Source organism: Coregonus clupeaformis, chromosome 6 (genome assembly GCF_020615455.1).
Source record: "Coregonus clupeaformis isolate EN_2021a chromosome 6, ASM2061545v1, whole genome shotgun sequence".
NCBI classification, from domain to species: Eukaryota; Metazoa; Chordata; class Actinopteri; order Salmoniformes; family Salmonidae; genus Coregonus; species Coregonus clupeaformis.
The window spans coordinates 31755227-31769152 of record NC_059197.1 but is presented as its reverse complement, the minus strand read 5'-3'; the positions used below and the strand labels follow the sequence as shown (position 1 = coordinate 31769152).

General features: G+C 47.3%; 1 protein-coding gene across 6 annotated transcripts in view; it reads right to left on the bottom strand.

Annotated features, from left to right (window-relative positions):
• Window positions 1–2589: 2589 nt before the first annotated feature.
• Window positions 2590–13926, bottom strand: part of ryr1b (ryanodine receptor 1b (skeletal)) — a 215757-nt gene continuing 204420 nt past the window's right edge. For all 6 annotated transcript variants that reach the window (XM_045220046.1, XM_045220041.1, XM_045220050.1 and 3 more), the window contains 7 exons: window positions 12337–12483; window positions 12088–12222; window positions 11810–11966; window positions 11424–11488; window positions 11052–11152; window positions 10848–10899; window positions 2590–4868 (listed from right to left, as the gene is read on the bottom strand). In XM_045220046.1, coding sequence (XP_045075981.1) covers window positions 4773–4868; window positions 10848–10899; window positions 11052–11152; window positions 11424–11488; window positions 11810–11966; window positions 12088–12222; window positions 12337–12483 — 753 coding nt within the window. In that variant the 3' untranslated portion in view covers window positions 2590–4772. The remainder of the gene's footprint in view (window positions 4869–10847; window positions 10900–11051; window positions 11153–11423; window positions 11489–11809; window positions 11967–12087; window positions 12223–12336; window positions 12484–13926) is intronic.

The window sequence follows — 13926 nt, the reverse complement described above, 5'->3', positions numbered from 1 at the left end:
TACAACAGTCTGGAGGTCTACAACAGTCTGGAGGTCTACAACAGTCTGAGGTCTACAACAGTCTGGAGGTCTACAACAGTCTGGAGGTCTACAACAGTCTGGAGGTCTACAACAGTCTGGTCTACAACAGTCTGGAGGTCTACAACAGTCTGGTCTACAACAGTCTGGAGGTCTACAACAGTCTGGAGGTCTACAACAGTCTGGAGGTCTACAACAGTCTGGAGGTCTACAACAGTCTGGAGGTCTACAACAGTCTGGTCTACAACAGTCTGGAGGTCTAACAACAGTCTGGAGGTCTACAACAGTCTGGTCTACAACAGTCTGGAGGTCTACAACAGTCTGGGGTCTACAACAGTCTGGAGGTCTACAACAGTCTGGAGGTCTACAACAGTCTGGGTCTACAACAGTCTGGAGGTCTACAACAGTCTGGTCTACAACAGTCTGGAGGTCTACAACAGTCTGGGTCTACAACAGTCTGGAGGTCTACAACAGTCTGGAGGTCTACAACAGTCTGGAGGTCTACAACAGTCTGGAGGTCTACAACAGTCTGGAGGTCTACAACAGTCTGGAGGTCTACAACAGTCTGGAGGTCTACAACAGTCTGGAGGTCTACAACAGTCTGGAGGTCTACAACAGTCTGGAGGTCTACAACAGTCTGGAGGTCTACAACAGTCTGGTCTACAACAGTCTGGAGGTCTACAACAGTCTGGAGGTCTACAACAGTCTGGAGGTCTACAACAGTCTGGAGGTCTACAACAGTCTGGAGGTCTACAACAGTCTGGTCTACAACAGTCTGGAGGTCTACAACAGTCTGGAGGTCTACAACAGTCTGGAGGTCTACAACAGTCTGGAGGTCTACAACAGTCTGGAGGTCTACAACAGTCTGGTCTACAACAGTCTGGAGGTCTACAACAGTCTGGAGGTCTACAACAGTCTGGTCTACAACAGTCTGGAGGTCTACAACAGTCTGGTCTACAACAGTCTGGAGGTCTACAACAGTCTGGAGGTCTACAACAGTCTAGTCTACAACAGTCTGGAGGTCTACAACAGTCTGGAGGTCTACAACAGTCTGGAGATCTACAACAGTCTGGTCTACAACAGTCTGGAGGTCTACAACAGTCTGGAGGTCTACAACAGTCTAGAGGTCTACAACAGTCTGGAGGTCTACAACAGTCTGGAGGTCTACAACAGTCTAGTCTACAACAGTCTGGAGGTCTACAACAGTCTGGGGGTCTACAACAGTCTGGAGGTCTACAACAGTCTGGAGGTCTACAACAGTCTGGAGGTCTACAACAGTCTGGAGGTCTACAACAGTCTGGTCTACAACAGTCTGGAGGTCTACAACAGTCTGGTCTACAACAGTCTGGTCTACAACAATCTGGAGGTCTACAACAGTCTGGAGGTCTACAACAGTCTGGTCTACAACAGTTTGGAGGTCTACAACAGTCTGGAGGTCTACAACAGTCTAGAGGTCTACAACAGTCTGGTCTACAACAGTCTGGAGGTCTACAACAGTCTGGAGGTCTACAACAGTCTAGTCTACAACAGTCTGGAGGTCTACAACAGTCTGGAGGTCTACAACAGTCTAGAGGTCTACAACAGTCTGGTCTACAACAGTCTGGAGGTCTACAACAGTCTGCTCTACAACAGTCTGGAGGTCTACAACAGTCTGGAAGTCTACAACAGTCTGGTCTACAACAGTCTTGAGGTCTATTGAAAGGCAATGACACAACCTCCTGCTATCACTTCAACAGGAGCAGAGCTGCTATGGACATTTCAGATTTCCTGCATTTTTGAGCGTACACACACACACACACACACACACACACACACACACACACACACACACACACACACACACACAGACACACACACACACACACACACACACACACACACACACCAGTATTGACCGTGGGCTATAACGATACTGTACGTATCCTGTGTTAGTGAAACATGGGTGTTTCCAGTGACGTTTTATGAGTTGTTGGACCTTGTAATTGTTTCATGATGTAATTGCATTATTTAATTAAGATAAACCTCTGCCAAAACAGTGGTGGAGGAATACTAGGGATTAACTGAGTCTCGTGGTAGACGTACTCAACCCCTGACACTGCAGGGTGATAGTGGCAAGCCCTCATGGTCTGGAGCGGGGTCAATTCAGAATGTAAACCAAATTCCAATTCCTCATTTTCCTCATTGAAAAACATTGAAGAGAATTGGAATTTCAGTGTACTTCCTGAATTGAAATGGAATTGACCCCAACCCTGCTATAGGTTGCATTTACGGTACTTTTGCGTCAGATAGTTGACAAGAAGTCAAAACTCTTCCGTGGCTTCCCTTGCCTCGTCTTTTTTCCCTCATCTGCTCTGAGCTAGAAGGAGACACTCCACTATGACCCCATTAGACGGGTGGGGGAGGGAATGCTGACATTTGACATTAGAACCATGAATGGAATAACAGATGAATGATTGATAATAGTTAATCATTAATGTAACCTAAACATAGGTCTCCCTTCTTAAAGAGAACACACCCCTCATACACACACAACACACACACAACACACAAAACGAGGAAGGATTTGCCAAGTCATTTTAAAATAATCTGTTTAATTTATTAATCTTGTATTGAAACACAGGATTCAGTCAGGCAACAACACTCTTATAATCAATAGGAGTCAACAGGTCAACACTCTTAAAGTCAATAGGAGTCAACAGGTCAACACTCTTTTAGTCAATAGAAGTCAACAGGTCAACACTTATAGAGTCAACAGGTGATCTCAGTTCTAATACATAATCACAGCCCTCCGTGGATCACCACACAGTTATACACCTGCTTGTGAATTACACACACACACACACACACACACACACACACACACACACACCGCACACACACCACTGTGGTAACACACTCCAGGAGCCACATCTCCTCCTACCACACTACTTGTTAGTAAGGACATTACTCAACAAGGAGAGAGTGTGTACGAGTTAGCGTGTGTGTGATGGTGTGTAATGTTTCTGTCTGTATTCGTATTCTAGAACGGTCTGAGATCACGCGTGACGTTTTACTTCCAGAGAAAAATTAAATAATACGCACAGATTTCCTAAAAATAACTATCATAAAAATCTAACCTGCAAAAAAAAAAACAACACAAAAGCTGTTATGTTACTTCACACATTGTTCATCTCCGTTCAGTTGTCTTTTTAACCCTTATTTATTCATCATAACAGGTACACACACAGTATCATATTATTCACTGTGAACAAAGCAGCGGAGATGGTCTTAAATAAAAACATATATTTACGTTATTTATTGATGTTAATATGTCATTTGTTACTCAGGCCTTCTGAGTAAGCGCTGTCCTTATCCCACTATGGTAGAGTAGACATGAATAAATACATTCATTACTTATCACTTTATTGACCCTATTACCTGTGCATTAAGATGGTATAGAACACACGCCAGCCCAGCGTCAACACGACGGGGCTAGAAGAGGTATCTTTAGAAGAGATGTCTTTAGGGGAGTTGGAGGAGTGCATGAGTATTAGGTAAGTAACCCAGACATCCCCCTCTATATGTAGACATTATCATAGTGTTGAATTATCCCTGTGCGGTAGCCAATAGGAACACTGTGTGGTCTGTGGTAGCCAATAGGAACACTCTGTGGTCTGTGGTAGCCAATAGGAACACTCTGTGGTCTGTGGTAGCCAATAGGAACACTGTGTGGTCTGTGGTAGCCAATAGGAACACTGTGTGGTCTGTGGTAGCCAATAGGAACACTCTGTGGTAGCGAATAGAAAGACTGTGTCGTCTGTGTCAGCCAATATGATCTCTACGTTCAGATCACACAGGTCACGCACAAGAAGCGACACGTCGTAAGACTCCAGAGTTGCAAAAACAGGTTTGTCAAAAGTCATCATCATTGTCCTGTAGAAACAGACTCTAACGTTACAGCCACGTACCTCGCTGTTTATTCCGGAGTGACTGCTAATGGCCAGGTCTACATCAGTTATCAAATCTCCAGAGAAACAGAGAGAAAGAGATGAGAGACCTGGGGTATGTGACTGCTCCCTAGTGGACAGAAGAGGCACTGCTATGAAAATGCTCTCACCCCCCCACTGATCTTTATCAAGCAGTGGGGAAATACACCTAATATTACAGAAATAGCTAATTAAGGTCATACAAAAATCAAGGCATTCTTACATAAGGACATTAATGGCATTTCTATTAATAGAATCTCAAACAAGAGTGATGATAATAATAGTAAGGAAAAGGGCACTACTTAAGACATTAAAGCAAGTTTGTTTACCATGAGAGTTAGGCACTATGCTGTATTCAGCTCTACAGAAACACACACTGACAGAGAGGCAGCGCTGTGTGTGTGTGTGTGTGTGTGTGTGTGTGTGTGTGTGTGTGTGTGTGTGTTGTTAAATTCAGTCAATGATGAAAGTTTCGAGACAGCATATATCTATATATATTTCACACAGAAAAAGGCCATGAAGTGTATTTACAGGGTTAAAAGCCCTTTGGACTCTTCATCTCCTCTGATCACATTGTCTTATTCAGTCTCTCATGTTAAAGTCTATCAGAATGTTGCTGCTGGGGTGTCAAGACAGGAGATCACAGAGAAATACAGCAACAACCTTCAAACTCTGACCCCTTCTATATTTCCTTAACTTTCTCCTTCTCTCCCTCTCTCTCCCACCCCTCTTCTCTCCCTCTCTCTCCCACCCCTCTCTCGGACCCCCAGACAGACAGGATTTATCCCACTAGGCCAGCTGATCCTCATACGTCTTCCTGAAACAGTCTCCAGCAGGGAAGAAGTCCCAGCATCTCTCCTGGTACATCTTCCACACATACGACTCCTGATGGAGGGAGAGGGAGAGAGAGAGAGAGAGAGAGAGAGAGAGAGAGAGAGAGAGAGAGAGAGAGAGAGAGAGAGAGAGAGAGAGAGAGAGAGAGAGAGAGAGAGAGAGAGAGAGAGAGAGAGAGAGGGAGGGGAGAGAGAGAGAGAGAGGGGAGAGCGAGAGAGGGAGGGGAGAGAGAGAGGGAGAGGAGAGAGAGGGAGGGAGAGAGAGAGAGGGAGGGAGAGAGAGAGAGGAGAGAAAGAGAGAGAGAGAGAGGGAGGGAGAGAGAGAGAGAGAGGGAGGGAGAGAGAGAGGGAGGGAGAGAGAGAGAGAGAGGGAGGAGAGAGAGAGAGACAGGGAGGGAGAGAGAGAGAGAGAGAGAGAGAGAGAGAGAGAGAGAGAGAGAGAGAGAGAGAGAGAGAGAGAGAGAGAGAGAGAGAGAGGGAGGGAGAAAGGGAGAGAGGGAGGGAGAGAGAGTGGGAGGGAGAGAGAGAGAGGGAGGAGAGAGAGAGAGGGAGGGGAGAGAGAGAGGGAGAGGGAGAGGGGAGAGAGAGGGAGGGGAGAGAGAGAAAGAGAGAGAGGGAGGGGGAGAGAGAGAGAGGAAGGGGAGAGAGAGAGAGGGAGGGGAGAAAGAGAGAGGGAGGGGAGAAAGAGAGAGAGGGAGGGGAGAAAGAGAGAGAGGGAGGGGAGAGGAGGACAGGGAGGAAAAAGAAAAGAGGAAGATGAGAAATGGGAGAAAAAAGAGGAGTTTAGAGACAAACAATCAGCCAGAAAGACAACAAATAATCACTAGAAACACAAATCACCCAAAAATAAACAGACAAAAGCACCAGTTTTCTATTTAAAATGTTGAGACAAAGTAGCCCCCTTATTTACACAAATATCACTCAATTCAGAGCTTCCTAGTTCCATGTATAAAACGGTTATTTCAGTTATATTAAAACCAGGGAAATCTGGATAGTCCCCTGCTGATTACAGACCCATTAGTTTAATAAATTGTGACAAAATAAAAACTAACATAAGAAATAGAATGGCAAAAGTCTTCCCAGACTTGATACATACACTACATGACCAAAAGTATGTGGACACCTGCTCGTCGAACATCTCATTCCAAAATCATGCGCATTAATATGGAGTTGGTCCCCTCTTTGCTGCTATAACAGCCTCCACTCTTCTGGGAAGGCTTTCCACTAGATGTTGGAACATTGCTGCAGGGACTTGCTTCCATTCAGCCACAAGAGCATTAGTGAGGTTGGGCACTGATTTTGGGCGATTAGGCCTGGCTCGCAGTCAGCATTCCATTTCATCCCAAAGGTGTTCGATGGGGTTGAGGTCAGGGCTCTGTGCAGGCCAGTCAAGTTCTTCCACCCTGATCTCGGTAACCATTTCAGTATGGACCTTGCTTTGTGCACGGGGGCATTGTCATGCTGAAACAGGAAAGGGCCTTCCCCAAACTGTTGCCACAAAGTTGGAAGGACAGAATTGTCTAGAATGTTATTGTATGCTGTAGCGTTAAGATTTCCATTCACTTGAACTAAGGGGCCTGAACCATGAAAAACAGCCCCAGACCATTATTCCTTTTCCTCCACCAAACTTTACAGCACTATGCATTCGGGCAGGTAACGTTCTCCTGGCATTCGCCAAACCCAGATTCATCACTCCAAAGAACGCATTTCCACTGCTCCAGAGTCCAATGCTGGCGAGCTTTACACCACTCCAGCCGACGCTTGGCTTCACGCATAGTGATCTTAGGCTTGTGTGCGGCTGCTCGGCCATGGAAACCCATTTCATTAAGCTTCCGACAAACACTTTTTGTGCTGACTTTGCTTCCAGAGGCAGTTTGGAACTTGGTAGTGAGTGTTGCAACCGAGGACAGACGATTTCTACACGCTACATGCTTCAGCACTCGGCGGTCCCGTTCTGTAAGCTTGCGTGGCCTACCACTTCGCGGCTGAGCCGTTGTTGCTCCTAGACGTTTCCACTTCACAATAACAGCACTTAGAGTTGACCGGGGAAGCTCTAGCAGGGCAACTAACTTGTTGGAAAGGTGGCATCCTATGAAAGTCACTGAGCTCTTCAGTAAGGCCATTCTACTGCCAATGTTTTTATGGAGATTGCATAGCTGTGTGCTCGATTTTATACACCTGTCAGCAACGGATGTGGCTGAAATAGCCAAATCCACTAATTTGAAGGGGTGTCCACATATTATTGTATATATCGTGTATTAATCAAACAAGGTTTATTAAAAATAGACACTTACAAACGATTAGTTTAATGCAATACGCTAAAAAACATTATATAGATTTATCAATAATGGCTGTTGATGCCGAAAAGGCTTTTGACCGTCTTGAATGGCCTTTTCTATTCAAAACATTGGAAGCTTTCAAATTTCCAGTTGAAATAAAAATATGATATACATTTCCTTAAGCAAAATTATACACAATTAATACATTATCTGATTAAATTTATTTGGAAAGGGGCACAAGACAGGGATGTCCTCTCTCCCCTCTCCTGTTTGCACTGGCAATTGAACCGCTTGCAGAAATAATTAGACAGGACCCAAACGTAACAGGTATCATTATTGTTAAACATGAATATAAACTAAACTTATTTGCAGATGATCTCCTGATATACCTGAACAGAAATCATCCCCGTCATATAATGCATTTTGCACCATATGATGCTGCGTTTTCCGTCATTGTCACACCCTGGCTCTGGGACTCTATATGTTGAGCCAGGGTGTGTTCATTCTATGTGTTCTGTTTCTATGTTGGGTGTTTCTAGTTCGTCATTTTCTATGTTTGACTGAGTGACTCCCAATCAGAGGCAACGAGTGTCAGCTGTGTGCTGGTTGTCTCTGATTGGGAGCCATATTTAACTGTCTGTGTTTCACTTTGTGTTTGTGGGTTTTTGTTCCTTGTCTGTCTTTGTCACTGTGGACTTCACGAGTCGTTTATTGTTTTGTTTAGTGTGCTTATTATCACTGACGGTAATAAAGTATCATGTTCGCTCAACACGCTGCGTATTGGTCTACTTCTCGTCAAGACGATCGTGACAGAAAAACCCACCAACACAGGACCAAGCAGCGTGTCCAGGAGCAGGCAGCCTGGTCATGGGAGGAGATATTAGACGGGAAAGGGTCCTGGACCTGGGAGGAAATCCTGGCCGGGATGGATCGCCGGCCATGGAGTGAGACGGTGGAGAGGCGACGGAGAGAGGAGCAGCGGCGTCAGCAGGGTCAACGTCGGACAGGCGAGAGGCAACCCCAAAAATTTTTTAGGGGGGGGCACACGGCAGGGGCGACGAGGGAGCAGGAGGTAGTGTTGCAGAGGATGGAGCATTTGGAGGCGATAAGGGAAAGGGTGAGAAATGAGGCACGGCGAGAGGAACTCGGTAGGCAGCTGAGGGAGCGGGGGTCATGACGAAACCCAGTCCCGCTCCTCACACCAAGCAAGTGGTGTGCGTCACCAGTCCGGTCCGGCCCGTTCCTGCTTCCCGCACTAAGTGTAAGGTGCGCCGCCAGCCCAGCCCGGCCTGTTCCTGCCCCCTCGCACCAAGCCTACGGTGTGCGTTGCCAGCCCTGTCCGGCCTGTCCCTGCTCCACGCACCAAGCCTACGGTGTCGTCGCCAGCCCAGTCCGGCCTGTCCCTGCTCCACGCACCAAGCCTACGGTGTGCGTCGCCAGCCCAGTCCGGCCTGTCCCTGCTCCACGCACCAAGCCTACGGTGTGCGTCGCCAGCCCAGCCCGGCCTGTCCCTGTTCCACGCACCAAGCCTACGGTGTGCGTCACCAGCCCAGCCCGGCCTGTTCCTGCTCCACGCACCAAGCCTACGGTGTGCGTCGCCAGCCCAGTCCGGCCAGTTGCTGCTCCACGCACCAAGCCTACGGTGTGCTTCGCCAGCCCAGCCCGGCCTGTCCCTGCTCCACGCACCAAGCCTACGGTGTGCGTCGCCAGCCCAGCCCGGCCTGTCCCTGCTCCACGCACCAAGCCTACGGGGTGCGTCGCCAGCCCGGCCCGGCCTGTCCCTGCTCCACGCACCAAGCCTACGGTGTGCGTCGCCAGCCCAGCCCGGCCTGTTCCTGCTCCACGCACCAAGCCTACGGTGTGCGTCGCCAGCCCAATCCGGCCAGTTGCTGCTCCACGCACCAAGCCTCACGGTGTGCGTCGCCAGCCCAGCCCGGCCTGTCCCTGCTCCACGCACCAAGCCTACGGTGTGCGTCGCCAGCCCAGCCCGGCCTGTCCCTGCTCCACGCACCAAGCCTACGGGGTGCGTCGCCAGCCCGGCCCGGCCTGTCCCTGCTCCACGCACCAAGCCTACGGTGTGCGTCGCCAGCCCAGCCCGGCCTGTTCCTGCTCCACGCACCAAGCCTACGGTGTGCGTCGCCAGCCCAGTCCGGCCAGTTGCTGCTCCACGCACCATGCCTACGGGGTGCGTCGCCAGCCCGGCCCGGCCTGTCCCTGCTCCACGCACCAAGCCTACGGTGTGCGTCGCCAGCCCAGTCCGGCCTGTTCCTGCTCCACGCACCGAGCCTACGGTGTGCGTCGCCAGCCCGGCCCGGCCTGTCCCTGCTCCACGCACCAAGTCTACGGTGCGCGTCGCCAGCCCGGTCCGGCCTGTTCCTGCCACTCGCACCAAGTCTACGGTGCGCTGTCGCCAGCCCGGCCCGCCCGTTCCTGCCACTCGCACCAAGCCAGGGGTGCGAGTCGTCAGTCCGGCACAACCCGTGCCTGGGTCATCGGTGCCAATTCAGGTACCGCTCAACTGCTCCACTAAGGAGCTGAAGCCTACCGCTCCTGCTACGGCCCAGTCCAGCTCCAGCCAGCGGGCCAGACCGGACCAGGGGCGCTATGGGGGTTTGTTGGAGGGTGGTGGGCAAGGCCGAGCCAGAGCCGCCGCCGAGGAGGAATGCCCACCCAGCCCTCCCCTGTTTTGCTCGTATTTAGGCGCGGTCGCAGTCCGCGCCTTTAGGGGTACTGTCACACCCTGGCTCTGGGACTCTATATGTTGAGCCAGGGTGTGTTCATTCTATGTGTTCTGTTTCTATGTTGGGTGTTTCTAGTTCGTCATTTTCTATGTTTGACTGAGTGACTCCCAATCAGAGGCAACGAGTGTCAGCTGTGTGCTGGTTGTCTCTGATTGGGAGCCATATTTAACTGTCTGTGTTTCACTTTGTGTTTGTGGGTTTTTGTTCCTTGTCGGTCTTTGTCACCGTGGACTTCACGAGTCGTTTATTGTTTTGTTTAGTGTGCTTATTATCACTGACGGTAATAAAGTATCATGTTCGCTCAACACGCTGCGTATTGGTCTACTTCTCGTCAAGACGATCGTGACAGTCATACGATGCAAAATGCATCATACGGGGATGATTTATGTGTTTTGAAAGTTACATATCTTGAAAACTTGATTGCTGACAAGCAAAACATTTTGGGACTATGCCAACAACGGACTAATGAAACAAATACCAAAATATAGTTTTGGGGTTGAATTTCCTTTAAGTGCCTTGTTGCAAACAGGATTCATGTTTAGGAATATGTTTATTCTCTACAGGCTTCCTTCTTTTCACTCTGTCATTTAGGTTAGTAACTACAATGTTGTTGATCCATCCTCAGTGTTCTCCTATCACAGCCATTAAACTCTGTAACTGTTTTAAAGTCACTATTGGCCTCATGGTGAAATCCATGAGCGGTTTCCTTCCTCTCCGGCAACTGAGTTAGGAAGGACGCCTGTATCTTTGTAGTGACTGTGTTTATTGATACACCATCCAAAGTGTAATTAATAACTTCTCGACGCTCAAAGGGATATTCAGTATCTGCAGACAGACAGACAGACAGAAAGACAGCAGACAGACAGACAGACAGACAGACAGACAGACAGACATACATACATATAGACAGCAGACAGACAGATAGACAGATAGACAGAAAGACAGACAGACAGACAGACAGACAGACAGACAGACAGACAGACAGACAGACAGACAGACAGACAGACAGACCTGTCCTGTGTGCTCCGTTTCATCTTTATTGATTAGGTACATCAGGAAGAACCTGCAGGGAGAGGAGAGAAGGTCTGAATGAGTCGGCTCTTCACACATAGGTGACACATACGTACAGTAACTTACATATAGTAGGCTAAGTAATGCTCTTCCAAGGTAACTTACATATAGTTGGCTAAGTAATGCTCTTCCAAGGTAACTTACATGTAGTTGGCTAAATTATGCTCTTCCAAGGTGTGCGTCTCGAAGCCGTGCGGAGTCGTATCAAAGTAGTCGCTACCGATACCACAGATGAAGCACTGAGTCTGTAGGGGGAAGAATCGGTTTAATAAAGACATTAGAAATAAAATAGTTAAATGTTTTCCCTCATGTTGACAACCATTAGTCCAATCTCCTTCAGTACTAGCAAACTGTCCAGCCATATGTTCGTACAGCTGATCTTACCAGCCATGTGATCTAACATCTAATCGTACCAGCCATCAGGTCTAACATCGGATCTTACCAACCATCTGTCCTAACTTCAGATCGTACCAGCCATGTGATCAAACAGCGTACTGTCCAGCCACGTGATCTTACCTCCATGTTCTCTCTGACCTGCTCCTGTTGGTCTCTCAGCTCGCCAAACGCATCAATGATCAGACCTGCAACACACACACACCAGCCCTCACTACTCCACATAAAACGCATAAGCCCAGAACAGTGCAACCGAACATTATGAAGTCCACTGGTGATATCGGAGTAGGATTGCAAAATTCTGGAAACTTTCCCAAAGTTACAAATGTTTCAGTAATTCCGGTTTGAGGATTCCCAGTTGGAGGAATCCTTCCCTGCTTTCTCCTTCCTGATTCTGTGAATCTTCCAACCTGGGAATCCTGAAAACCCTGGGAACTTTGGGAAAGTTTTCAGAATTGTGCAACCCTTTATATTTCTCTGGCTCCAAATAGAAATAAAGGGATGAATACCCTGGATGATGGCCAGCAGGATGACGATAACGAAGAAGAAGAAGGTGATGTCGAAGACGACACGGTAGAGCTCGTACTCATCACCCGCCGGGTCCTCAATCTCGTCTCCTATACCCCCGCCGGCACGCACACCCACGTACATGTGGAACAGGTAACACTGACAGACAGAAAGAAGCCGGTAGAGGCAGGGAGGGAGATTTAAGGTCAGTAACATCACTTTTGGCGGACTATAGTTTCAGGTAATGTCATAAGTAAAGCCACAGGAGGATTTGACTCACGGTCATCATGTCATCACACTTCATGTCCGGTTCATCCTCCTCCTCGCTCATGTTGTAGAACTTCCTGAAGAAGTTGAAAGCCACGACGGTGTAGAGATACACCACCACTGCTAGTAGACCCACAGTCATCATCAGCTACAGAGAGAGAGAGAGATGTAGGGGGGCGGGGGTGGCACTACAGTTAGATCTAGTTAATGTATTCACACTCATTGGTGTGATGGGAGAAACTACATTAGACTGGGTTGGTACCTGTTTGCCGTTGTGTGTGACGGAGGACAGGATGGTGCGCAGATCCTTCACACCAACGGCGATGTCCATCAAGTGACAGGCGAAGAAGAAGTTGTTGAAGTGTCCCAGCAGAGACATGACCATGTACCAGACTAGATAGAGGAATGTCTACAAGGGGAGGGGACAGTATCAGTATTAAGGTTGCAAAGCTACCGGTACTTTACCAAAGTTACCGTAATCTTCAGTAATTTTGGTAATTAACAGAAAATCTATGGCGATCTATCGTTACTTTGGTAATTTGTACTTGAATGTCTTTTTAAAAAACGTATTCATATTATTTTTTTTTTTTATTTTTATATCTGAGTCCATATTGTCCATGAGTTTCTAGTAGATAGACCATATGGTTCGAGAGAAAATAGCCTAATTAATGAAAAAAGCATCCTAATCAACAATGGCATTATTTTCAATTAACTCTGCAACTCTTCCAACTGTTGACTTCTTTTCACAACTGCCACCAGTTTGATGCCGAAACATTAACAAAAGAAGACATACTGACATAGTAAAATAAATAAAAAAGTGTGTAAAAAATGATGTGACTCGTTTCAGGAAACTAGGCGTATGTCACGGGTCACTACTTCACAGCAAAAAGCGATTTTTTGGCAGAAATGCCTTCTGAAACGTGAACTTTCATGTGCCTTAATAACAAACTTGTATGCCATCTGTAAATATGAATACAATTGTTAAATTACGAGCCTAGTTGGTTTAGCCACAGAAAAAGACAGCAACCTTCCCGCTAGCCATGATTGGCTGTGATAATGAGTGGGCTGGACATGCCGAGAGATGAGTTCAGATTGGTCTGCCATGTAGCACGCTTCTGTCTATAACATGAGCTGGTCAGTAATCCTTTCTAACACAGCTTTTTTGAAAGATATCACGTGGTAGAACTGCATAAGTGTTGTTCTCCACTTTCTGGAGGACCGAGTTTTAAAATCAGTGGAATTAGAGTATGATAGCTAAGGAGATGGAGAAAATTCTGGCGTTTGATTGCAAATATGCAGACGGAATCGAAAAGAGAACACACAGAAGGCTATTGTATAAAACACCTGTCTCTGGATTACATCTTCAAACTAAGGGCAACCATGGCATCCATGACAGAAAGGGAGAAGTGTCCATCCATGTATACGGGTAAGATAGTCTAGCTAGCTAGCTACATTTTCAGATATTACAAGTTTCTAATTTTGTCAACAAGTCGTTTTCATTTTAAGTTAAAGTGTACTGATAGCTAGCTAGCTCGCTAGCTAACGTTACGTGTATGATCTGTGTAGTTATATTATTCATATCTCAGAGCCATTTGCATTGCTAGTTATAGCCTAATGTTAGCTAGCTAGCTAACATTGAACCTGGTTGGTTAGCTACCTGCAGATTCATGAGTTGAGTTGGGATTATTGTTAATTGTTTAGCTAGCTAGCTACATGTCTAAACAAAAGACTCCACTATGCAAGTAACCATTTCAATAGAATGTTAATGATGTCACTGCGACAACTGTCGATAGACGTAGCTGGTAAATTCGCTCTGGCTATCTACTCCGATTTCAGAGCACTCTCGTCTGAG